The sequence below is a fragment of the Haemaphysalis longicornis genome, unplaced genomic scaffold (assembly GCF_048455015.1).
Source record: "Haemaphysalis longicornis isolate Haplotype H1 unplaced genomic scaffold, Haemaphysalis longicornis Haplotype H1 scaffold_2, whole genome shotgun sequence".
In the NCBI taxonomy this organism is placed as follows: Eukaryota; Metazoa; Arthropoda; class Arachnida; order Ixodida; family Ixodidae; genus Haemaphysalis; species Haemaphysalis longicornis.
The window spans coordinates 38,078,323-38,105,949 of NW_027526295.1; the positions used below are offsets into that span (position 1 = coordinate 38,078,323).

Genomic DNA, 27,627 nt, shown 5'->3' on the forward strand with positions numbered 1-27,627 from the left:
TGTTGTAGGAAGTCGTCCCGCAGTCCGCACACAAATCGGTCACGGAGCATAATGTCCAGTGGTAGCATGGTAGGGTTCGCAGGTGGCGTGGCGACTGGGTGTTCGGTAGCTACCGTTGTGGTGGGCAGCGTTCCGAAGTTGCAATCGGCGGCCAGTTTTTTCAGCGCCGCAACGTAGGCGCTGACCGCTTCTCCCTCCATCTGGTCCCTTCGTTGAAAACGGGCCCGGCTGTACACTTCCGATGGCCTTGGGTCGTAGTGCTTCTGCAGTGCCGCAACGATGTGGTCGTAGTCCACTGCTGCTGGTGTGCTTGGCTGAACTAAGGAGCAGACGGTGTCGTACGTCTCCTCCCCACACAGCGTGAGCAGGTGTGCCTTCTTCTTGCTGGGGTCCACGATGTTGTTGGCCTCAAAGTAGAATTGAAGGCGTCCAAACCATGATCCCCAGGAGGTGCCGTTGAACTCAGGTAATCGTCCTGATGCGTGCGTAGCCATTGCGTAGCACTGCCTTTCAACGTGGGTCGCACAAACACTTCCTCGTCGCCACTGTTATGTCCGCGCGGTCAGTGACAAGCTGACGCACGGGCACACTTGAAATAGGGTTTATTCCCTTCAAGAAGGACGCGGCTTTTTAGCGACTGCTCTGCAGCAAGGTCCCAAAGCGTCTCTCTCGCCTTGTCCATCGCACCGCGGAGTCGGCGCAGAGGGTGTTGGTCGGGGGCGGCGTCGGCGAGGGAAAGGGCGCGGGGTCGAGAGGCGCCGACTGGTCGAGAGGCGCCGACTGGCGCGCTGTCGGAAAGCGCCGAAACGGAATGCACTTCCGCTGGGCACGAACACAACACCGGGCATTCGGCTCAGGGCGTTCTCTGCGATTGCACGAAAGAAGTGCCACGGGGCTTCAACGCTTTCTTTACGGAACGTACTCAGGTAAGGGAATATTCATGTCGTGTTATGGCCGTGCTGCATTTAATACGAACGGTTAAACGTTTGTTTACACTTGTTTCGTTTGTCGTAAAATGCCCAAGCACTCCGGCACTCCGCCGGCAGATCAGCCGGCGAGCCGACGCTGAGCAGACGACTCATCTCTTTGCCGGAAGTGCGTGAAAAAGCCGCCCAATAGCAGGATGTCTAGCTCATGACGAACATCTGGGAATCGATGATGTAGACATGTGAAGATGGCGGCGTCCAAAAACACGAAGGAAAGGGTGAGAAAAAAGCGACAAACTTTGCAACAAAAGTGTGAGCTTTCCGCTGCGCGTAAAAGAGTAATACTTGGCACAGATGACGTTGACGACCCAATCTAACGATTGCGCTAGTTCATTTAGTGTGCTCAAAACGCCTTTCAGGGCCCCTTTAACAGTTAAAAATGCCGAGTTCAAGGCCAGCACTAGCGTTGAAAGGTCTATTCATTTTTGTTCACGGAAACAAATGTGGCCACTTCCAAACTACGCGCCCTTTGGTTCTGTTGATTCCTGTTGATTTGCTCACCATGGCCAGCGGAGCATGTCCCCAACAGGCAGACATAGTTATGGAACGGAAAATTAACATGAACGCCCTTGCCATATGTATCTGCGCTCAATTATAACCTGGTGAGGAGAGTACCCGCCGGCTTATGAGGGGCCGTTTCCCTAGTTTACGAGCTGGAGCAACGTAGCGTGTGCGACGCTGAGCGGAGCATCCTGTTTTAGGGTTCATGAGCTGGATAGACCACTTCGATAATGAGAGAATATTATGGCAATATGGTTACGAACGTTTTGTCGTGGGCAGCAGTACAGCCATTGTCAAGAATAGACAAAACGCCAGCGTTTATGCAGCAAACCACCCATTGCTGCAGGTGAGTGAACAACAGATAGTGTCAAGGAAGACCTAAATAGGCGAGACAATAATACGGCGCTCTTTGAAAGTTGAAAGTTTTTCAAGTGGTCGTTATTCGTAACAAAAGTATCAAAATTTTATGTGCATTGGGAATTTATGTGTGAAAGAAGGCACAAGCTTGACAATAAATCTGTTCGAATGCACCCACATTTGTGTACCATAGAAGTGGTTTTTATTGGTAAACTCCTTCTAACCGACTTTGGCGTTTTGAATGTTACTCAAGTGACACGGACTTGAGAGTGAGACGGCAGGGAATTGTTCCACAAATTACAGCTCGTCTATCATAACTCACGGCGACTTGACCTAGTTAAACCTGCCGCTTATTGTTAAATCCGAACTTCTGTGCACGCTTTCTTGAATTTGTTCACAAAGCGGTTGCCACGGTTTTTTCTGGCTGTGAAACCACGAGCGTTTCCTTTAAAGAAGTTTTGTTCGGTACTGCTCGAGTGTAGGGCCGAATTCCGTGAGCCCGATGCTGTCCGTCTGGAGGCGCTGCGACATCAGCTTCATTGAGCCAACGATATAGGGTCCATGCTGCCAGAAAGGCATTAGTATATTTACTTCATGTTGCGGGTTACCTGCGAAAGTATTGCCCGTCATTCCTTCTGTTGCAGGAACATATCGAATTGTTAGGTCGGAGTTCAAGAGTACCGCTAGGTGTCTTAAAATAAGACTAAAATTTTTCGAACCAACAAGTACAAGAATACTTCCTTTGCCGCCCGAATGGGCGGAATAGAACTAACAAACACTTTGTTGTAGGTTTAATGGGCGCAATAACTCGAACCTAGTTCGAGGTGATTTGAAGCAAAGCTCGTCCATGGTATCCGAGGAATTTCTTAACGCTGCTTGGAGTTGGCCTTTAATGTCCCGTAAAAAAATTGCACCATCTTCCCGTAGGGGAACCCTGAGTAGTATGCGAAGCAGCCATTGGGTCGACTGAAGTTGCCATTAGTTTTCGGTTCGTCATTTCCGTTGACGTTAATCTTCGCGTGCCTTCTTTGTATTATAGCCTCTTGACGTATTTTGATTGAGTGAAAGACTTAAGGCTCGTTCGTAGCACATGCTCTCGTCTTGGTTTGTAGCGGAGTGGGAAGAGCACCACGTACCTTACGTTGAGGCCAGAAAGTCGTGAGATCGAAGCCGGGCGCCGCTTAACTATTTCTTTTTATAGTGAAGTGCGCTGACGTCAGGCCAAACGCTGACGGGGCTTAAGAGACGCGCATGCGCAGTAGAGTGCGGACGGCGGACGACCAGGGAGAGAGTGACACAGCCCCGAGCAAGAGATGCTCCGCATCTAAAATATGCCGCTCTACTAGTTCTCTATTTTTGTCCCTGCTGGTACCTTTTATATCCAGGTCGTACCGGCTGCCGCTTTCAGCTCTTTACGTAATGTGTTACGAGTGCACAGCGAGTTCGTCAGACATTTCAACCGGACTCATAAATGGCTGTTGACCACCCTTGAATAAGAAATATAATTTTCTGCGCATGAAAGCGTTCTTCAGGGTTCTGGCAAACTTTGCTCGTGCTCTGTTAACGTACGAATTTTAAAGCGAAGCTTACTTTGCCTCTTGTTCCCGTTATCAAGGGTGGTGGTGCTGCTGCTGGTGGCATTTTTGCTGTGTACCCCCAGGGCGGGCAGACGAGGAAGCGACTATGTGGTGATGGGACCGTTGGCGTCCAAAGAAGCCACATTTTCTGCGTGTGTTGTGTCCTGTGCATTTCAGTGGGTGGCCTCTTCTACAGATAGATCGAAAACGCTGAGTGTTGTTCCTTACCCCTCAAATTGCTCCAAAAAATCTTCAACGTTTACCGTTCATAAAAATCAGCAGTGGCGCCAAGCACAACAACACTAAAAAAAGTCTGTACGATGATGCAGAGCTACGTGTGCTGCCGCTATGTTGAAACCTGTCAGTTGTCAGCTTGATGGAGCTCTGACAATCTTTTACTACAATTGATATGCTGCCGACCGATTGACCAGGTCCTTTAATCGAAGTAACCACATGTTGCACGCTGTTGAATGCCAAACAACTAAACCAATATTCGGCACTGAAGAAGGCATTTGCTTACTTGAGCAGAATCGTGGAGTGGTATTTTGTGTTGGTCTTATCCATTGAAGTCGTGCATACGACGTACCTAATGATCCCCTATATATAACGGAACCATGTGGAACTCTGTAAAACGTATTTTAATGTGGCCGATTTGCCTTTGTTTAACATTTACCACTTTTACATATTTTCCTGTAGCAAGAATATTACACTATAAATAAACGGCGGGTGTTGAAGGACGAATTCAAGTAGGGTATACGGGTGGTCTGCAAATGATTTCACCGCAAGTGAATCATGCAGGAAGCCATGTTCTTAGAGAAGAAAACTGTCCATGCAAGTATAAGATTGTTGAGCACCTTAAAGGGTACTACCATTGGCAAAGGCTGCCGACGATTGCACATACAGAATCAGAAGTACGAAGGAACACTTTCCTGAGCGGATGAATTTACAGGCAAAGCCACAACGTAAAGCAACAACGCTTCACGACTAAAGTCGAAGCTTCGGTCGTAATGTAGAGTAAAACGAGGGACATCGCACTTACATTTATTAGGGTTAACCTACCGGAGCTTTTTTTCCAAGAGAGGGAACGAGCCATCGAAGTAACTATGTGCGTACGTTATTTTTTACTTCTTTTTATTTTCCCACTTCAGGAGAACGTGAGTGGTGGTATTGCATTTACACACTTTGCTAAAACCGCTTCTTTGTTTTCCTGATCTTGCGAAGCGCATAATCAGCGGTGTTTTGCCCATTCTTTTTTTCGCAACCCTTTTGGCTCCCATCCTCTTTCCTTCGCGCAAAGACCCGCGGAACACTCAGTGCGATGGGCGTCTAACTGCATCCTTGTAAAATACAGTTGGACGTATTGTCCGATAGCACTCAGCGTGTGTTTCTTAGCGCCGCTGTTATTCCTAACTGAGGACAGGACTAACTTGGAGCAGACGACATTCCAAGCAATGTTAACGTCGTTAAACCTTCAAGCGTAACGTTTGGGATAATCCTACCCGCGCTTCCCCTTTCTCCGGCACAAAAACCAAAAACGCCTTGTTTAAGCGTTGGTGAATACCAAAGCGCATAGATGTTCGCCTGCGCCAAGGTGGTGATACTTTAGGCATAGCACCGAGTAAACGAGAAAGGGCATCTGAGAGCTGCGGTTAAGCAGTAAAACCCAAGCAGGATGATCAAATTACACAGTTCATCACACATTTGAAGCAACAAAAACGACAACTATGAAAAGTAAGAGTGATATACGGGTAATGAAATTAAAAGGGTCGTGAAAGGCGCTTTGAGCACAATAAATAAATGAGCGCAATCAACGTCACCTGCGCCAAGTATAACATTTTTGCGTTCAGCGGAAAGTTCACACTTTGGTTTCAAATTTTGTTCACACTTTTGCACCCTTTCCAACGTGTTTTTGGGCTACGCCATCTTGAAGCATGTACGTCATCGTTTCTTCTGTGCGCATTACGAAACAGAATTCTTGCTATTGGACGGATTTCTCTTGCAGTTCCGGCGAAGAGAGGCGTCGTCTGCTCAGTCTCAACGCGTCGCGGCGGCAGCTTTGGTTAATTAGCGCTTCCTGCAGCACGCATACTGCAATCGTGTTCGTTTATGTCTTTTTTACTCTATTAACACACTTCTCGTCATGGCGCGTTGGCTATAGGCTGACACGAACAAAACGACGGTGAAGACGACTTCCGAGTTCGCTGACGGCCTTCTCACACGACGGAGACACGAACCATAGGCCGATCATAAGTCCCCGTGGTGTGACTGGCTCTCTGACGAAGACGCTGACAATGCCGATTGGCCTAACGTTCGTCGTGAATTTATAGAGAAGTCAAAAGTGCGCACTGATAACATTCGCGCTGTAATAAATGCGGCTTTGCTCTGTTGGTTCCTTGAGTGTAATCAGCATGGCGAAGTCCACGAAACTCACACATCTCAGCACTAGCGTTCAAACGATCCGTTTTTGTATTTTGTGTTTTTGGTATTCCGCTTACGAGGACTGGATCCGTCCGAAGGGCCGCATCAAACAGACTTTATCCGCACTTTGGCGGTTCGTTCTGGACGCCTCCATGTTGGGACACTATTGAGGTCTTCATCTCCCCTCCCTTCTCTTCCCCATTTGGCCTGGAGCCATCCCTTTTAATAAATGTTCGTTGATGTTGTTGTAACGATCCGTTTCGGCTGTTTGCTTTGTCGACAATTCATTTCCAGAAGTTGCACACTGCATATTCGCGTGAAACCAGCAAGGCATGTAGAAAATAGAACCTCTGTTAAGAGCCGAAGATGATCTACGGAAGGTTTTTAGGTAATAAAAAATCAACACATTCCAATGTTTTTAGCGTAACGCCTAAAACAGAAGTGCGGCAAACACTATTTCCGCAGGGCGAAATTTCTGTCGCAGCCGGAAACACGGTTGCAATCGCTTTTTTCCCCAAACCTGCTGCATCTGGATATCAGCAGTAGTGGGGGTTTCATGGAGCCTTACTCAAGAACTGTTATTCAGGAACTGTTCAGTTGGCCTACCCGGTGGACTCACTCATTATTGGACTGAAGCCTTGCCCTCACTCAAAGTCGCGGGTAGAAATCCCGGCACAGTATTGCTGTTTTTTGTGCGCGGTATTTTAACCACCATGGTCTACAAATTGTATTCACTAACTGCCCATCCCCCCCCCCCCCAAAAAAAAAAAAATAACGTTTTTGTTGAACTACGTTCGTAGCATGGCATCACGGCACCACTTCCAAGCTCGAAATTGGCGTGAACGAGCGGCCAGTTAGGCAACATAAACCACTGAGCACAAAGTAGCGGTTCGATTCCCGGCCGCGGCGGACGCTTTTCTGATATAGGCGAAAAGCAAAAACGCCCGTGTGTACGAGATTTCAGCGCACTTTAAAGATCCCCAGGTGATAAAAATTATTCCCGAGCCTTCCACTACGGCGCACCTCATCGCCTGTGCTGCGTCGTTGCGGTAAACCCTAAAATCAATCAATCAATTACCATATAAACCAACCTCCGTTCAGGACACATCTACGTGGTCACTCTAACAAATTTTGAGGCGTATATTTAGTCATTCGCTCACATATTTTAGACTCCCATACGTTGAGACGAAAGGTCTATGTCAGTAAACACGGGAGCGCGTGCCAATCCGTACACACAAGCGCTGTGGTGAAAGTCTGATGCACTCTCACAATTTGTACATTTAGCGGACACAGACTCTGAAACAAACAGGGCTGGATCGAGGAATTGCATGCGGCCGTAGTTCTGTCATGGCATTGTTTAACATCAGCGCGTGAAGAAGCATGGTTTGTATCACGCAATTTGGGAAAAAAGAAACGTTTAAAATATTCGTTTCTTTTGTGGTTGCTTGTGAAAAAGCGCTCGGTCTGCAAAGGTCTTCTGTGCAATCGCTTCCAGATATTGAGACGCAACAACCGCAGAAGACAACCGTTTATTAAGAGCTCTCAGCGGGTGCGTCCACTAAAGTTACAAACTGTGGGAGTGCGCCGGCCCGTCGCTACACCACTCTGCATGTAGTGAGCGACATGCGCTCCGGTGTTTAATGTCATAGACTATTGACTTTACCAAGACATGTGGTCGCCGCGAACGCGCGGTGGCAGGGGCGTTCTGTTTTGTGCGACCAGTCGGCATGGCGCAAAGCGTAAAGGTCCCGCCCCGTTCTTTCCGTCAGCTTTTGCAGCCGTGAGCGGAGCGCATGATTCATAAAAAGAATTATAAAAAAGTTACAGACACATGTACGTTTGTATTCTATTATGTGCGGAACGATAGCTATATTTTGTGCCCCACGGAGCGTTTCCGAACGCAGCTGCTGCATTTTCGATCTACGCTTGAAGAGCATGAAAGGTCATCGAAAAGAGAAATACTAGCAACAAGGTTTTTTAATCGCCGTGTCCCAGGAGAGACAAACGCTCTCTGCGCTTCTGGTGCTTACAATTTGAGCGTGAAAAGTAGTAAATGCTAGGTGTAGGTCAGTTTGAGCGAGGAGACAGTGTTAGTGTATGTCACAAACTCGAGCGTACGACGTCTAAAAGTACCTTATAGATTTTTCATTTTTATTGTACAGCGCCTAATTCTTGTTACAGTCGTTCGATTCATTCAGTTCGGTTCCATTCGCCCCTAGACAATATGGAAGTTTCTCGAACGAAGAGGCGGTAACACGATCACCCGCCGGCTCGCCGGCAAGAAAACAACAAAAATAAAACCCCCGCCGCTCCGGTTTCGTCGAAGCTTCCAGTACTTTCGAGGAGGTGCGCGTGGCCTTGCCAGTGCTTAAGAGCGTCGATCATTCTAGAAGGGAGAAGAGTGAAGTTATTCGCTGACGGCGGCGGGCGCGCTATGTATGTGCTCTCCTTCTCCGCGCCGGCACGGTTATAAAAGGAGGAGCCGCGCCTAAGCAAACCAGCTACGTTTGGACGTCGTGATTGACAACTGCACCTGTCAGTTCGTACATCACACCATCGGCGACCCGCGCCCTGGAGGACTCCAACGTACTCCCGGGCCTCGAATGACCGTGATCGTCTCGGACGGCCTGGCCTACAGCGAAGCCACGCTTCCCAGGTAGCCGACTCGCCTCCGACAGCGGTGCATCGTCCGGCCCGGTCGGTGAATATGCTGGGACTCTGTCTCTCATATGCATCGAACTGTTCGTTTCTTTTTAGTTAACTGCTCCGATTCGTAATATTCATTTGTTAACGCTCCTGTTTGTATCATTTTGTCGAATTGGACTGTTTCTTGCATTTGAATTCCATCTAAGTTGTCTGTCATTATCGATCTGTTATCTCGTGCTTGTGTTTGTAACTTGCCTGTTTAAATATAAGTCTTTGTGCTGTTTTTCGTTCAAGGCTCTTGCTCATTCTTGCCGCTCTAGTCGGCGAAAGCCGCACATCAGACGGCCACCCCCTTTGTCACCTGTGCCCTGTAGATTCGGTGGGGTTTGTTGGCTCTCTTGAGTCGACTCCCCATATCTTCTGACAGTGCACCCAAATCTAAGGAAACGGGTGACAATTTCTGGCGTCCGCGACAGGACTTCTGATGTGAGCGGTAGGGAGGAGAAAGAGCCTGGAACTTTTTTTTGGCATAGGTTGCTACTACCTTTATAAGCGGGTGCTCTTGTTCACTTGCTCTGTGTAGATATACCTAGCTAGAGGCTAGAGTATTGTGGCTAGATTGCGATATATTTGCAATCATGGATTTAGAGAAAATCGTAGCGTTGGGCTGTCAGCTGGGCCTGTCAGGGGCCGAATTACGAAAATGGGTCGCGCAGAAAGAAAAGGAAGAAAACGAGAAAGTTAAGAGAGCAAGACAGGCAGCACGAACAGAAGCCGAGAGGAAAAGAGAGAAAGAATTTCAGAGACAACTTCGGTTGGAGCGAGAGGAGAAAGCAAGAAAAGAGGAGCTAACAGGAGCAAATGTTGATGCTCAACGTTTGAAGCTTGACTGCTCATCAGCAGATCGGAGCATGAGAGGAGATAATAGGCACCGGTGTCTTAGTACAAACCTTGAAAAAGTTAAGGTAAATTTCGGAAACGCGGTAGCGGACCGAAGTAGGGCCAGCCAAAAACCCCCGCTGAAATGTTACTCTTGTAACAAGTTAGGGCACATTGCCAAGGACTGCTGGAGCAGCTTTAAGAGAAATAGTGCTTCCAGATGTTTTAAGTGCGGGCGGGCTGGACATAAGGCTGCGACATGCAGGAGCAGGAACGATGAAAGGCGCCAGGATTTGCGCAAATGCGCACCCCTCAGGGCACCTAAGCAGCACGATGCTACTGATAGCTCTGAGGAGCTGAAAAGGGGCAAGAAAATTCACGTCGTGGGTGCCATTACGGCATTCGGTTCGAAGACAGTGCCGGTGGCTGAGGGAAAATTGTCAGGCAAAACCATTACCGTTTTGCGCTCCACCGGCACCAGCACAGTTATTGTGCGAACGGACTTAGTCCGAGAGCAGGAGTGCACTGGGGAAACAAACCCAGTGTTCTTTATGGATGGCTCAATGCGAGAGTTGCCGGTAGCTCAGATCGAGGTGGAGACTCCCTACTATACGGGAAGCGTAACCGCCCTTTGCATGGAGAGGTCCATGTATGACCTCATCCTCGGCAACATCGACGGAGTCAGGGATCCCGACGACCCGATAACTTTAACTGCCCCAGAAGAGCCGCCACCCGTGGAGGTGGAAGAGCCACTTATTGAGGAGCCGCACCACGATGAGTCGGCTGGAGAGGCAGCTGTGGCTGCCGCGTCTCAGTACATGGATAGGAGCACAGAGATTGTGCGGAATGAGTTCCATCGGAAAGATGAACTCAATGATAAAAATTCGAAAGATGAGAATAGTGGCCAAAGTACTAACCGTGAGAAGGCAAAGGAATGCCAGGATAGCTCCGGAGGGGAAGAGGCGGATTCATCCGAGATCCGCAAGGAGGAAATACCTAAAGAATTGTGCGAAAGCGCACCACTTCAGACCTGGAAGGACGACGATCCTACAGGTGATGCGGAGCTTGAGGATGGAGATAACATCCCGGTTGTGGATGCCATCACGACGCCGGGGCCGAACCCTCTAGACGAAGGGGTACCCGATATTGCGGGGAGAGTGCCCGAGGAAAACGTCGGCTTTCTGAAAAACACGGGTACAAGCACGCTCACTGTGCAGGAAGACCCAGTTCGAGACTATGAACTCTCTGGGCAGACTGGCGCCGCGTGCGTAACTGACAGCTCGAGGAGCAAAGAGACTGACTCTAAGCTCAAGTTTGAAACCCCCGTGCGAAGCGGAGCCGCACTCCGCGGAGGGAACGCACCGTACATAAGCGTCGCCGACGATCCTGTGACTTCAATGGTGGGAGAGAAACCACCCGCTGTTTCGAAAGAAGAACCCCGATTCGATGCTTCGGAGAGAGGCGAAGCCGTGCTCGTCGTAACGCGGGCACCGGCAAAAGGGAAGCCAGCACAGTTCCGGCTCTCAAAATCTGCGGACGCTGCGACTGTGCCGCTTAGAAGAGAAAGGAGTGCCGAAGGGCCCGTAAAAAGCAAGTCAATGAAAACCGGCCTCCCAAAATTGTGCAAGCAGCTGAGCTGCCGAAACAAAGAGTGCAGGTTTGGGCTCAAGAGTAAGAGAAAACATCTCTACTGCCATTTGTCCCGACGGACAGGTGGTAAGAAGCGCCAATCCGTTATTAGCCACTCGGTCGTTCACCAGGTGAAGGCCCAGGCAGGGAAGCATTTTCGCGAGACCGCTATCACGGCGGTCACGAAAGAGTTTGTCGTTTCGCGCGACATTTGGAAAGGATCTTCTCCGAAGAGAAGAATTCCGCAGGCGCAGTTGCGCAGGCGCCCGATAGACACGGGATAAATATGAAGAATTCAAATTTAGGTATGCACGTGGGATATGAGTAGAAGTGTGTAAGACAGAGTTGTATTTTCCCGTCGAGTACTCTATACTCGAACGTTGTATTCATTGTTTCTCTGTCGTACTGTACGCGAAAGTTGTACTTATTTTCCCACTCTGGCTGTACAGGGTATATTCATGTACAAGTTGCGTTCTGCGTAAATTTTACTTTCACTGTTATACAGTACACATGCCGTGTATTGTTGGCGTTACTTGTGGTGACATTCGTGAACGTTGCGGTTGCATGTTATTGTTTGTGAACAACATATTAGTTATGTCGCTTATGAGATTCATTGTACCAGTACATTGTATGTATTTCTGAGTACTGACGTAGACTCACTGTATTTGAGACTACGAGATATTCGCACTGGAGCGCACGCTGTATTTTCCTGAGTTTCGCTCTTGTGATGGCTACTGGCCAGACATTTATTATGGGCACGGGCTTAATTCGAATGCTAGAACTTTATTGTTCTTAAACTTATGAGTTGTCCCTAGGATGTGTATTTGTTGAGAAATCTGCGCCAAACCGCTCTTCTCTACGCGAATTCTGTACCTGCCATTATTATTATGAAGAACATTGGGCTGTACTTTATTTTGTGTTAGTAGGCACAGCCTCTTTTGTTCACTAAGTGTGAACGACGCGAACGCACGACTTTGTGAGTTCTGGGAATATTATTGCATAATATTCTGAAACTGCGGGGCTGTGTCACAAACTCGAGCGTACGACGTCTAAAAGTACCTTATAGATTTTTCATTTTTATTGTACAGCGCCTAATTCTTGTTACAGTCGTTCGATTCATTCAGTTCGGTTCCATTCGCCCCTAGACAATATGGAAGTTTCTCGAACGAAGAGGCGGTAACACGATCACCCGCCGGCTCGCCGGCAAGAAAACAACAAAAATAAAACCCCCGCCGCTCCGGTTTCGTCGAAGCTTCCAGTACTTTCGAGGAGGTGCGCGTGGCCTTGCCAGTGCTTAAGAGCGTCGATCATTCTAGAAGGGAGAAGAGTGAAGTTATTCGCTGACGGCGGCGGGCGCGCTATGTATGTGCTCTCCTTCTCCGCGCCGGCACGGTTATAAAAGGAGGAGCCGCGCCTAAGCAAACCAGCTACGTTTGGACGTCGTGATTGACAACTGCACCTGTCAGTTCGTACATCACACCATCGGCGACCCGCGCCCTGGAGGACTCCAACGTACTCCCGGGCCTCGAATGACCGTGATCGTCTCGGACGGCCTGGCCTACAGCGAAGCCACGCTTCCCAGGTAGCCGACTCGCCTCCGACAGCGGTGCATCGTCCGGCCCGGTCGGTGAATATGCTGGGACTCTGTCTCTCATATGCATCGAACTGTTCGTTTCTTTTTAGTTAACTGCTCCGATTCGTAATATTCATTTGTTAACGCTCCTGTTTGTATCATTTTGTCGAATTGGACTGTTTCTTGCATTTGAATTCCATCTAAGTTGTCTGTCATTATCGATCTGTTATCTCGTGCTTGTGTTTGTAACTTGCCTGTTTAAATATAAGTCTTTGTGCTGTTTTTCGTTCAAGGCTCTTGCTCATTCTTGCCGCTCTAGTCGGCGAAAGCCGCACATCAGACGGCCACCCCCTTTGTCACCTGTGCCCTGTAGATTCGGTGGGGTTTGTTGGCTCTCTTGAGTCGACTCCCCATATCTTCTGACAGTGCACCCAAATCTAAGGAAACGGGTGACAGTGTATCAAAATGTTTACTGCGGGATGTCTTGGCCTGGCTGAACAATTTTGCTTATTTCAAAGAGAGAGAGAGAGAGAGAGATCTTTATTCAGGAAGGAATAGTTGTGGTTTGCAAAAATGGGACAATGCTGGCAGGGATCTCAAACGTGGAACTTGCATCGACGGTACCAGATACAGCAGCTCGTTCCCTTGCCCTCTCAATGAGCTCGCGCTTATGTTGAGGTAACGAGCTGGCCAAATCGGCCTCCCATGCCTCGAAGAAGTGCAATTTGTTATGTTTAAGATGCTCTTCCCTGCCATACCCTTAACATGGCTAGGTAGCCCGCACGAGTGTGAAAGTTTCCCCTATTTAGGCAGAGTTCTAAGCTAATGTCTGATGTTCCCACCAAACACCTAACGGACATGCATTTTCAGATAACTGTGCCAGTTTTTCTCCACTAAGTTTGTGGTTGTTCGGCATTGAAACCTCGTTGTATCAAGAGGAAAGGCTGTATTCCTAGGGATAGGACGAGGATTCCTTTTTAACGTTTTTCTAACAGGGAAGTGTGGTAGTCGGGATCACAAAGAGCATGGTATGCGAGTTCGTGTGCCTCTTGGATAGTGCGTCGTTCACTTCCAGACCATTGGATACGGCTCTCCAGAAGACGTTGTTAACTTTCTGCATTATGGTTTGAAATACCTTACCGAAGTGCTTGGTTTTCTGCCTTCATAAAACTGTAAATTTGGGATTTGTGAGTCTGTAATAATGTTATGCTTTTATTTGATATTTCCGCTATTCGGATTGCCAAGAGAATGGCTACAACTCCCACTTTTTTGTTCATGTATGTTCTAAGGAGATGCAGTCAGAAAGAATGCCAGAGTAGTGGTTGACTAAGACAATTGGGTCCTCGTGCGTTCGTACATACCAGAGTCGGTGTATTCTGTGGTTTTATGACATTTAAACTTTCTCCGAATTAACTTGAGCCTGCCATCCCGCCCCTCTTGTGAAGGATTGTATCCATATTCTTGGTAGAGAGTTTTTATGCGGGGTAACTGGATCGGTGCCATCTCTATCATGGTGTGCAGTGGTTTCTTTTGAAAGGGGTGGGGGTCTTTTCTTTTCTGCTTGGGGGTGGCTGTTTCTTTTCAAGTTAGTACGATGGCCCCTCCCGATTTTGTTTTGACATCTACTTTCTTAGTGCTTGGAGAGTGCATCGTTTCTCTACTTTCTTGAAATGAGTTAGGAAGAGACAACCTGAGGACCTATTTAAAGTCATTAAGATCTTTATTTTTTTCCAGAAGAAACTGGAAGGTCGTCCGGGCTAAAAGCTGCTAAAAGACAGCTTGACAGTGGCCCGGAAACCCTCACTTGGCATGGTTCAATAAAGGAAAAATAATCACTCATAACGAAAGCAATTGAAAGAGTACATCCCTCGTACGTAGTTCACAATAAGCTGAATTCGAAAAGTTATACAAGAATTATGGTTTCAAAATTCTCTATTCATACAAATTAACACAAAAAGACAGTTCTATACACAGGAAGACACGAAACAACAGCAATAGCACATAAATACAAAACACCAGCAATGATTGTAACAGTGATGGAAACTACAAGTTTACGAAGTATTGCCGCAACTGTTTGCGGGAAAAGCAATGTGTATGACTATGTTCATTTAGAATGGTGGGAATGTTGAAGTGCAGAGCCTGATATTTATAATTAGTGCGGAACCGCGGCACTACCCGTTGTTCTGTGCTGCGCGTGCGTGAATCGGCATCCCTTGCTGTAAGGGATGAGAGTGATATTAAAACGCTTTTTAGTGCGTTTGATGCAGAAACAAATGCACTTAAAATACGAAACCTGTAGAAGTGGTTTACTTTGATAATGCTGTATGTTGGGAAAGCATTTTGTGTTGATGCCAAATACGGAATACTGGCGATATTTCGAATCATTCTCTTTTGCAACCTCAAAATTTTTATTTCATTTGTTTTATTTGTCGTGCCCACACAAGACTACAATAGTTAACATGCGATGCAAATAATGCGTTGTAAATTTGCAGTTTGACCTGTGCAGGAAGGAAATTGCGGCATCGCGATAATACTCCGGTGACTGAGGACAGTTTATTACAAAGGTTAACTACGTGTGGTTGTGTGCAGAAAATGTAACGCCTAGAATCTTGTGTTCGTGTACTATGTCAATAACTTTATCCTCATAAATTATGTTACTTTGCAGGTTAAGTGCTTTATTTTTAGACCTGAAGATAACTACTTTGGTCTTATTGGAATTAATGCTCTAAGGTGATGCAGTAAGGTGATGCAGTGATTACCACAAACATCCTATTTAGGACGACTGCAGCACGAAGGCCTGTCCCATTGACCCTCCTCCGCTGTTGTCCTGCGCTTCCCGAGTCCATTCCTTGCTCCGAATACTGTTATTTCATCCCACCATCCAGCAAATGGCCGCCCCTTCTTCGAGAGCCGTCTATGCATGTTCATTTTGTTACCCTGGTGGTCCAATCTTTGACAGTTGGTCTCATAGTTGAAATTTCGAGCGTGAGAACAGCCTTATATGTGTCCTAATGCTGGTGTTTTATTCACTTTCTTTGGGGCAGGTAAATTTTTGGTCATGGTCACGGGTTACATGAGTCATCATTTGTTTTCTCTTTTTTTTTGCTCATTCTTGGTTGGACGTTTTGCATGTGGCCAATAATTGCCTAAAAAGTTTATATTTTTGCGGATTGTGATTGCTAACTACCCATTTGTCTATAACCCCGAGGAGCATTCTTACGTGCCTGTTTTCTGGGAGGATATTCGAACCTGCAAATTTTTCCCATGTTTAAATCCCGCAACAAGCAGTCACCATTGAATTATCGTCCGATTTGATTAACATCTCAATCCTGTAAACTTCTTGAACGTAGAATCTTCAGTCATATTATGAAGTTTCTTGAAATTAGTAACATTTTGTGTGATGTGCAGCATGGTTTCCGTCACGTATTTCGCACAATCACTCAGCTTGTCAAATTTTCTTATGACATTGCCAATGCCCTTGATAAAGGGAACCAAATAGATGCAATTTTCATAGACTTATCCAAGGCGTTCGACACCGTTACCCACTCAAAGCTTCTTTATAAACTCCGAGTCATACTTAATAACTCTGCCTTTTGATTGGATTGCCAGCTTTTTATGTGGCCGCTCCCAGTATGTTTTATCTAATTCCTCTAACTCGCCTGTAGTGAATGTGTCGTCTGTTGTTTCCTATGCTTCGGTCATGGGGCCACTTTTGTTTTTATGGTACATAAATGATCTGCCAAATTATGTATCTACAAAAATCCGTCTCTATGCAGACGAGTGTATTATGTATAACGTTATTATCACCAATGATGACCATACTTCCCTTAAAGGGGCCCTGAAAGGCATTTTGAGCACACTAGATGAACTAGCGCAACCGTTAGATTGGGTCGTCAACGTCCTCTGTGCCAAGTATTACTCTTTTACCCGCAGCGGAAAGCTCACACTTTTGTTGCAAAGTTTGTCGTTTTTTTCTCACCCTTCCCTTCGTGTTTTTGGACGCCGGCATCTTCACATGTCTACATCATCGATTTCCAGATGTTCGTCATGAGCTAGACATCCTGCTATTGGGCGGCTTTTTCACGCACTTCCGGCAAAGAGATGAGTCGTCTGCTCAGCGTCGGCTCGCCGGCTGATCTGCCAGCGGAGTGCCGGAGTGCTTGGGCATTTTACGACAAACGAAACGAGTGTAAAACAAACGCTTAACCGTTTGTATTGAATGCAACACGGCCATAACACGACATGGATATTCTCTTACCTGAGTACGTTCCATAAAGAAAGCGTTGAAGCCCCGTGGCACTTCTTTCGTGCAATCGCAGAGAACGCCCTGAGCCGAATGCCCGGGTTTGACGCATACATTTTATTCAAATCAAAACAACCCAGAGATGCGTTGCTAACGAACACAACGTCACAACATGCGTTGAAAGTCTGAACCACGATTGACAGAGGATGGGTTACCGCCTGCCCGTCGTAAATTCGGTACTCACCTCGCGTGCGGTTTGCGGGGACGAACAGCAAGTCACTTAACTCTGGCGCACAAGCCGATGGCTTTTAGACACGCACACTGCACATACCTCATACGAGGTTGAGTCGTACGTCGCTCGAGAAAGATTATCCAGACCACGGGAAGCACTATCCACCCGCAGAAGCACAACGTCGCATTTCATCGCGTAACAAAGGCGTCCTCAACACACACACCACCGCCTCCTGTAATGCCAAACGCATCTCGCACTTCCCAATGGGAGTGAGTGGTACGCCTGCAGTGCCCACATGTCGCGAAGTGGGGCCCCAAGCTGAACCGGGATCACGAAACCGTCACTGACTTCTGGAGCGGTTTGTGCCTTGTTGCCAAGGCAACCGATGTTTGAGATTGTCAAAGAAATGGCGCTCGCTCCAGCGCTAGAAAGCTCAGAGCCCCGCCGGAGCATGTTTTGCCAACGTTGCCGCTCTCCACCACGCGTCGCCCCAAGCTGAACTGGTCACATGATTGAAGCGTTTTGTGCGCGGGTTCTATATCGTTTTAATATGACTTTTTCACATGCCGCCGGCAGGAATTACCACCGCCGCAAAATAAGACCCGGCATCAGCGAGGCCACATGTGATACGGCGCTTTTTGGATAAACAGTGCGCGGTGCATCAAGGGAACGAGCGCACGACCCTCCCCGTGCGGCTGCGAGTTCGCCGCCGATAAAAAGTCATGTGCCGCCAGCAACGTACACCGCCAAAGGGCAAGGCCAGGCCGCCGCATACATGCGGCCAGATTTTTCGTTCGCTTTTCCAGCCTTGAGCGGAGCGCAGGATTCATGGTGTCAACAAAGCTTGCCCGTAGCATGCCCGTAGCAGACGACAGTCCGAGCAGCGCAATAGCGGAAGTACGTCACCGCTGCGGAGCGCAGCATCATGGGAGGCAAGGCTCGCGCGCCGTCAACAGCGGAGAGTAAGTCGAAAGGAGGAGGAAACTCGGAGGACGATAATGCGCGGTTTTTGATTTACGATTTCTCAGCTAATACTCATCACTTTAACAAAATTCTTGCGGGAGGAGATTGCAAATACATTGCTTTATTTGGGTACATGTACATCCATGCATCGGCGGAAGGTATTTCAGGACCCCTTTAACGATTCTTTTACAGTTTGACAAGTGGTGCGATAAATGGCAAATGGATGTAAACTTTACAAAAACAGTAACCTTATCCTTCAGTACGCGCAGTTCTGTTTCTTTCTTTATTTATTCGTTCAACGGATCTTCCCTACAGCGGGTGTCTGAATACAAGTACCTAGGTGTTGTCTTCACACCCACCTTGTCGTGGTCTAAACACATTGAATACACATGCAGTAAGGCACTACAAAAATTGGGCTACCTAATTCGTACATTGCGTGAAGCTCCACAGGAAACAAACTTGCTAACATACAAAACGTTCATCCGACCCATCCTAAAACACGCCTGTACTATCTGGAATCCTTATGAAATATCTGAAATTAACATGCTTGAATCAGTTCAAAAGAAATATTTCGCTTCATTTGCCGCCGTTTCAACTGGAACTTTTCTTCGTCATCCAACCTTGCCAGACTGGAATTACAACCCCCTGTCCATACGATGTGATCGCGAATGTATTAAACTTTTGCATATTCTCACGAACACTCCACGCTATTTATTGGAGAACAACTATTTGTCTCCTGATAGACTGAAAGGTACTAGAAATAGCCACAAGCTTAACCTTGCACCTTTTCGACCAAACACTAATCTAGTTAATTACACCTTCTTCCCCTTAACAATTGAAAAATGGAATTTACTACCAGGTGAAATTAGGGCATTGCCTTTAGAAACATTTTTGCGTAATTTAAATTGATTGGGTTGCGTGGATGTTTGTAAAATTCATTCCTTCCTGCACTTGTTGTTGCCTACTGCGTCTCAACTTCGGGAAACATGCGCGAGTTCTATTGAGTTGTCAATTTTGATTGAATTGATCTGTGCAGGATAGTGTTATTTCACTCTATGTACATAACTACTCCTGCAAAAGCGCTATTGTTCTGCAGTATGTAAAAATAAATAAATATATTTCAAAGCAAACCTTCCGCCCTGTACTAGCCAACGGTTTCTTCGTGGCATGCGGGACAAGAAACTACTAATGCGAATGAAGAGGGGGAAAGCAGTTTTCACTCACGGAGCACAGTACAGATGGCGCGCCGAACGCGCGCTACTACCCAGAGCAGCCTGCACGCTGGCGAGCACGACGGCGGAAACCGTTCCGTCGGCTTTGGCTCCTGGTTTAGCCACAGTTGTTTGGTCCTGTTTTGGCGCAGTTTCGCGTTCATTGCGCGCTTCCTTCGCACGGCTTGCTTTATTTGTTCGACAGCCCCTCCTGGCTAACCCGGACCCGACGGAAATAAGTGGTCGTAAGGCAAAGATACGCTAAATATTGGTTTTCAGCGCTGGAAAGCAAAATGTAGAGACTACGCACAGACATCTGGCCGCTAGAGAAACGTTACCAATGCAGTTGTGTTTTAGAGGTGCAAAAGGTGAAATGAGCAACTGGCTCTGGTAAATAGCGATTACAAGAGTTCCCTCAGCTTTTTCGCAAATCTCGAACTTGCTAAACTAACTATTTCAAGTCGATATAAACAGGAATCACTAAGCTCACATGCTAAATTGTTTCGGTGCCTGCGCTTGTGTCGCGCGTTGGTGTAGCCCCGAGCTAGCACATCAAGATGGTATGGTTCTGCGGTCTGAACCTTTGAAACATGCTCCTCTCCGTACTTCTTTCGGACGGCTCACGGCTGCGGTACAGCGACAGCATCCGCCACTCACGCCGGGCGGTGACCGACGCTGCTGCGTTCGGGAACCCGCCCCCGCGAATATCCGGTAACGGCTGGCCAAATCTCTGGTTTCGCCTATTGTAGAGCCACGCGTGTGAATTGAAGTGACGTGGCAGTGGTTTAAAGCTTTGCTTTTCAACCATCTTCACAGCGTGGATTGGAGGCAAATTTTAGGGTGATTTTCAACTTGGCGGCGTGGCGCCATCTGTCGTTTACGAAACCGAGTTTCAGCGTCGACATAACCATATAAAAATTGACCAATATTTTGAAAACATATGATTACACCTTACATAGTAGCCTTTTTTTAGCAATTTGCGGCATATAATCTATGCCTTCCGTTATTCCTGAGAGGCCGGCGTAACCCTTTATCCCCTTTTTTAGCTAGGTCACCCACTGCTGGTGCCTGCGTATGCCCCGCCGTTAAACGCAGCATGGTGCCTCAGTGGGTACGGCGTTGCGGTGCTGAACCCGGTCCGCTGGTTGAATTCCCGGCCACGACGTTCGTTTTTCTGATGGAAGCAGAAAATAAAAACGCCAGTGTAGCGAGATTTTGGCGCTCGTTGAAGATCCTACAGTCGTCAAAATTCTTCCGGAGGCTTCCACTTGCCGTGTAGCCCACGAGTAGCCTCGGGACATGAATTACCAGAAATTTGTGGTTTTAAGTGCGAATGCACTTCTTAAGCGAGCCTGAATCGTCCGCCGCCGTCGTCCGCATAGCAACAGCTGCGGGTGCGCGCGCTCCTCGTCTTCCCTAGCAACGGGGGGAGATGGGCGCGCGCTACTCTCCTCCTCCTCTCTCCGCTCAGTGACTGCGGGTGTTGGGCGCCTCCTCTCCACTTCGGGCGGGAGAGCTCTCGCTCGCGTAGCGGGCGCTCCGCATTCCGACGCGTGAGGGCGCTCGTGTAGCGGCCGCGTGGCGCGGGAGGGTATTAGTCGAGCGCGCACCGTCGTCGAGAGCGGTCGCTGGTCCTGCATCTCGATAACGATGATGGCGGACCGGGCAACGGTACCAGCGATAACGAGTGAAATATCTTTCTTTGTAGTTGTGTGCGTGTGTGTAATCTCTCGACTACTCATTAAGATTACGATATCCACCGTAATCGCGCAATCAACAACCGTGCATTCGCACTTACACACTCTCCCCCTCGGGGAAGTGCGAGGGATTTTTTTGTCTTCTGGTGGAAACCACGTTTGGTGTGATGACGGGAATTGCGTGCACGGTTGGAGACCGTGTCTGCCGAACGTGGAACCACCGACTGGGCATAGAACAAACTTCACCGCGCAGGCGCGGCCTCTGGTGAAAACGCGTCGAATTTCTTTCGTATCTGCCGTTGTATCATTGTCCTCCGTTGCAAACCTCTGTAGCCGTAGCGTTACATTACAGGTTCAGCAGAGGCCTCGAATCTTGCTGCCTCAGTTGTAGCTTCCGGGTGGCAGCGGTGACGAATTTCCGTGGACGCCTGATGAACACTGCTGAAAGCGGACGACTAGGAGCCACGGGGGAAACGAAAAATGAGCCTAACAACGGTATAGCGTCAAAACAAACAGCACAAACGGAATGCACAATGTCAGAAGGGCCCGTCTTAAAGCAATGCTACAACGCCGAATATCACAGTAGCAGACGCCCGCAACCGGACATCCTCGCATACGTCACCGAGAACCATTCCATCATGCGCAGTAACCCTAGCGCGGGCGAGTATATGTACGAAATGGGGGTTAATCGCGGTGCTGAAAAACATACAATATTTTGATTTGCAATAACTCCACTAACGATCATCCCTTCAACAAAAATAGTGCCCTTCCGCTCTGTGAATACGAGTGACCTAGCAAACACAAAACAATTTGTTTTTCACTTGCGATTGAGCAGACTTTCTAGCCAATTAACTGAATTAGGCATAGAACGAAAACGAGCTTTATTCTGTGGGACAAGCATGGAGCTGTTTGTTTCCATCTCACGTCATTTGTGCAACGCAACAACTGAATCCACTCGGCCACTCATGACACCACACAGGTCAGATTGGGCCGCTTCACATCCGCATTTCAATTTCCGGCCGCACAAGAGACATGTCACCAGAAAGCGCAAAAAACCAATAGCTGCGCATGCACGCCCCCTCCCCTCCATGTACTCGCAACCCGTGCACGCATAAACCCGCAACCGGTTAGGTGTGCATGCTTAGAAGTACAAGACAGCGTCGAAAATATCACTGTCAAACCTCTTTACGCCGAACAAGTACACGTCGGCGTTACAAGCGGGCCAGTTGCTCTTCATCCGGGAGGGATTCGCAGTTACTCGACGACCTGGACCCTGAGGCGGCAACGGCGGCCGCAGCGGCATTGCATGGTTGTGCCCATTCACGCTTCAGTTCGGCCAGACCCTCCTCCAATGTCAACTCCTCCTCCTACGCGCAAAGGACACGCGTCCGGCTCATTGCGAGTTAGAACCTGGAAGGCCTCGAGCTTTATTCTAGCAGAAAAACATGCCCCTCTTCGTTTCCCTTCCCGTTTTACGCATATTACTGCCTGCCTCCACACTATAACAGGCCCAAACCACTCGATAACGGGCGACAGTGGATAGGGCGTTTTGAGCTTTGAGTCTTCCGAGTTGAAATCACCTACAAACACAACAGGCAGGTTGGTATTGGCATGAATCCACGCAGCTTCCGCCCCCTTCTTTCGCACACATAAATCGGCCACCGGGGATGGACGCATAGTCCGGAGTGACATGCAACGAATAAAATGCCGCTCGGAAAGCCTTTGAAGCCGAATAAAAATTCTGGGCTCACCCTGGCGTTCCAAGCAGCCAAGGTACTCTTCTACTATCGAGATTTGAGCTACTCGGCGATGAGGAATTAGAGGCGGCAAAGGCGGCGGCTTCATGCTCTCAGCGGCTTCTTTCTGTAGTATATACGCCCATGCGCTTCGTTTTACTCTGCGAAATCACCTGCTAACGGCGCTACCACCGTTGTCATCCGATTGCGCTACTTATGAAATAAGCATCAGTGGTGGCGAGGGGAATAAAATTTGTGATGGAGGTGTCGGCGGTGGTGAGAAGGGGCCCCGGAGCGTCGCTCAGTAACTTGCCTTCACTACTGCTTCGCAGTAATTCTTAAAGGGGTGATTACAAGAACATTGATTTACTCAAAAATGTGACTACTCTTGTACCAAAAAAACTTGTTTCAGGGTCCATTTAGATGACATTAAAATGTTTCGTTAGGTTTTGAGATTACCCAACCGCCCTCACCAAGCGCGGAAGAGTGGCCGGCTGTTAAAGGGACACTGAAGTGAATTTGTCAAGCTCCCGTTTTTGCTTGCACTGCGTAGACTGGCTCAAATTAGCACACTGTTCATCGTTTATCCGGTTGACAAATCGGTAATTATTTTACAAAGCGCGAAAGAAGAAAAACTACCATGCGCGGTTTGCGGCGGCCGCACCAACTAAAGCTGTGACGTTGGGAGGAGGGGCGCCGTGATTGGACGATGCCCAAGGTTAGCAATCAAATGAGTTTCGGTTTCGGTTCTGTAAAACATAACCAATGGCGTTGTTGGATGGGCATTCTCAATATCTCAGTAATCATCGTACCGCGCTTCTGCCATGTTGTCGGCTGTAAAATGCACAAGATAAGCCTCCCAGGACGGCTTGTAGTCGTAGCATTCACTAGCCGAGACCTACGCAGTGCATGAACTCCCTCCGCGTACCCGCAGACGCCCAAATGTCATGCGCTTTTCCCCCATATTTGGAGCGTGCCTCCCTCATGCCTGTATCGTAAAAAGCGTGTTCGCACCAGGCCAAGGGTCTGTTCATTCTGGCCTGTGCCCACTGCCTGCAAGCAGTCGGTGCTTATGGCAATAGCACGCCAACGAGAACTCGCTAGCGCGCCAGTGCCAGCCTGCGCGCGTTTTGTGAACTAGTTCGTCTAGCCATGAACGTTGCGGCCCAAAAAAAGGTGAACTCAATATAGAAAACATCGGCGGAAAACAAAAAAGTTAACTTACAAAAAAAAAAACGTACCCGCGGGGATTCGAACTCGTGACTTGCAAAACACTTGCGGTGACAAACCTAACGCCCCAGACCACCAAGCCACGGAGCGGGTTGCGAAGGCCTGGCTAATATGGGGTATATATTGTACAACCCGTTTACACTTTTATTTAGTTTTGGCATTTCAAGCCGCTTAGGTGACTATTTGTTGTACTGCGCTCGTGCAGTAAGCGTCGCCCGAGTTTCCACAGTAGCTCACGTCTAGCAATTGCATTTCGTAGACGGAAAAGCGTTCGCAGATGCGTAGTCGTGCTGCTGACCACTGTGCTTGTTCGCCCAGCGCAAAAAAGTGCTTCCCGCGCCCTAGTTTTACGCTGTAGGGTAAAAATATCAGTTGATTTTATTTCCTTAGTACCCATATTGACTTCGCTGACTCTTCTCCCGCCTTCAAGAGGCCTTATATTTTCCTACTGGCGTACCAGTCAGCGAAGCGTCGCATGTGCTTTTGTGCAGCGCTTGTGTGAAGCGACCTTGACTTGGAGCTAGAAGGGCACATTCTTCCATTCACAAACGTGTCCTGGCTTCGTTTCAACTAAGCGAACGAATTGCGACCAAGCAATTTTTTTTAACCTCCTTGATTGCGACGACCCGCCGGCGGCCGGCAGACGAAACGCTGGGCCGACTGACTCTGTCTGAAGGCCGGGGAGCCGTGCAGCATCGCAGCCAATTGCCAGCTCATCCCCTCCTGACGTCACACGAAAACGCCACAGAAAATGGGCGAGCGTAAAGAGAGGAGGACAGCATTTTCGGATTAGTTTTTCTACTAAATAAAATCGCGTAAACGCGCCTAGAGTGGTCGAAACATGGCGTGGGGACTCCGGACTACAATTTGCGCTAGTAATCCCGCAATGTTTACATATCACTTCAGTGTCCCTTTAAGTTCGGTACACAACTGTTTGTAAAAAAAAAAGATGTGTTGCACTGAGCCCCTCACCCACAATTTCTAGAACAGGTTTACCGAAAAGTCCGATATTGGGATGGTATGTATTGAAAAAAATGTATTTTGCCATGGTTACCCGTCAAGTGCTATCGTGGCTTGCACAATTGGTTAAAAGCACGAGATCGTCGTCGTTGAATTTGTGTGCTGTTATCGCCTCCATGCTGTCCAACTTTTGCAATTACTTCTGTGGGCTTCCAGTGGCGAGACTGTGTCCTGTAAATGGCAAAGGTTTGTATCAGACGTTGAATCAGGTTTCAAGAGAGGAAGCTTCTGGTTTTAACCATCATTTTTTTTCAATTCGGGTGCGCTGAATGTGCCATCATCATCATCCTTTTCAGTTTGCGTGATGCCCTTCACGCCCTTCTGTTTACCGCTGTTGTATGGTAAGGAAATGTGTTTGTCGGACAAAGCCTGAATCTTATTGTGTTGAGGTGATAGGCAGGGTAGTTTGCGATGACTTTATCACTTTGTAGCCTTCATTTGAACTGCGCAGGCATTATTGATCTCAACTATCCAGCTAGATGCTGTATTAAGGTTTACAACGTGTCTCAACAACGCGTTTCTATGTCAAACACCGAAACCCAATCTCTCATTGCCTTTTCAATAAAATAGAGCAGACAATCGGACATGGTGAGCTTCAGCGCATGAGCTGGAGCACACGGTTCCATCTGATGGTCATAAGAAGCCGCGTGTTGCTTTTTGGCCTCGCTAAAACCCGACACCCTATGACGTATTCTTTTGTTTTGTATACTTTTACCTCTTAGTGATGTCAGCCATTTTAAGACCAACCGCTTGGTCACGCCCACTATGAATCCCCGCGTAATACTACATTTTTTTTGTTTTCGACGTAATAATGAGGTTGCTACCGAAGCCTTGACATTTACATACAGGAAATCCCAACTGCCTCGCCATACTATTGGTTTGGCTCTCGGCAACAGGAAAGTTTCGTCGCATTTTTACATGATGTAATGCCCAAAAGTCTTAACCAAGTGCCTCTAATTGATGCGTACACATCACAAAACGTTACTTAAACCACAAAGGTTGAAGAAGAAGTGAAAAAAATTTGCGTAGACCGAAATATAATTCCTAAACCTATAAAAATTATGACATTATTCTTGTCATCACCATTAGAAAAAATAACGCCTCTCTATGATTAACGAGGATATTTATTCAGGCATATAAGTTGAAATTTTTGTCTCTGAAAAATAAATTATTTTCGATCAGATCCCATTCCGCGAATGCAATCAAAGCGTCTTTTGCTCATAACACCTTAAATGATGCCGCGGTATAGTTGGTCTATATTAAAATATGCAACCGGGTTTCATGCGTTTTCGATGGCTAAGTATGTACATTTCGAGCCTCTGCGCTAGTTTAAAATGGGCTGAGACCAGCCGGCGACTTCATCTTTTTGAGGTTTATTATGCTTTGCAAAAGTGTTTGCTCAGTTCAGTGGGCCATATAACATCGTAAATTTTAATGTGTATACCAGGAAAAGTATTGTAATATTCGTTGTTTATTATATTTACTTTGAAGTGTCTATTACGCATAAGTTTTGCACCTTTATATTTTTATACTGCAACGCACTGGCACAAATCTTCTCGCAGGCGATGGGCAGGCTACCGGAGGCTGTAGCGGCCTACACGTCAAGCGACTGCCCCTCCTACTTGTGTCTCAGAGCTTCGCGCACCCTTTATGACGTGAAGACCAGACAGGTGTCATACATTTGGACGTTTGCAGGCATGAATAACACAGTGACGTGAGTAAATGCAAAGACTGTAACCACCACACTTTTAAAGATGGAAGTCATTTAAAACTTTTCTGTCTGTCTGCCTCTTAAATTACGCTTGAAGTAAAATGTTAAAACAATTTATCAACAAAGTAAAACAAACAATGAAACTGCTTCCGTGGGTTATACATGTCCCCTTTATTAAAAGAACCCTGCAGACAAAAGAAAAGTCTTGTTAGAATAGTACTGACGCCACGTTTAGCGTAGATGTCGCTCAACTCAGCTACCTAATTACAAAAAAGGGAATGGCACTGTGAGCCACTGGCTCATTTCCCGCCACAGAACATATGATGTCATCTGTGCCAGCTCTGTGATTGGCTTAGGCCGGCAAAAGCGAACGCAAATTGTCAGGGGTTTTCAGCTTGCCGAATGAGCTATTTTCACTTACATTCTTTTTATAGCAGTCGGAATGGTAAGGCACACAGTGGAAGGTACGAAAGCACGCGTAAACATAGAAATACCGATGAGAAATACTTTGCGTACTGCGTGCAATATGCTCTTTCAGCTGCAAAGCACTGCGGGGCTTTCGGGTTGTCTTAGGCGACTCTGGCCGATTGGCGTAAGCAAAGGTGTCTTACCTAACCATATTTGTCAAGCGACCACCTTGTTTCACGAAAAGAATTTTTTCAACCTTTTCACAAGCAAGCCAGGTTTTTTGCGGCCAAATATGGTGTAAACCAAAGCAAAGGCCCGTGGTAAGGTGGCATCAGCTAGGTTGGCAAACGGTAAACAAGACTCGTCATCACAATGGCATCATTTAAGACGTCACGAGAATGCACGATTTGGTGAGAGAATCAAATTTTAAATAAATTGAATAATTTTTGAGTGTGTAAAGCATTCTTTCCGTCTGGCCAAGCGCTGGGGTCCCTAAAAACACGAAACCTTTCGGATAAAACAAACTGGTCTTTTGTCAGCATCGCCCCTTTAGGCCGAAAGGGTACCTTATGCAAATTTGACGCAGCATGTAAGTACATAGCTACGGTTT

General features: G+C 47.5%; 1 protein-coding gene across 1 annotated transcript in view; it reads left to right on the top strand.

Annotated features, from left to right (window-relative positions):
- Nucleotides 1-27,627, top strand: part of LOC144167063 (uncharacterized) — a 50,038-nt gene that overhangs the window by 10,374 nt on the left and 12,037 nt on the right. Inside the window, exon 2 of the mRNA XM_077696454.1 lies at nt 26,461-26,612. Within this exon, the coding sequence (XP_077552580.1) occupies nt 26,461-26,612 (152 nt within the window). The remainder of the gene's footprint in view (nt 1-26,460; nt 26,613-27,627) is intronic.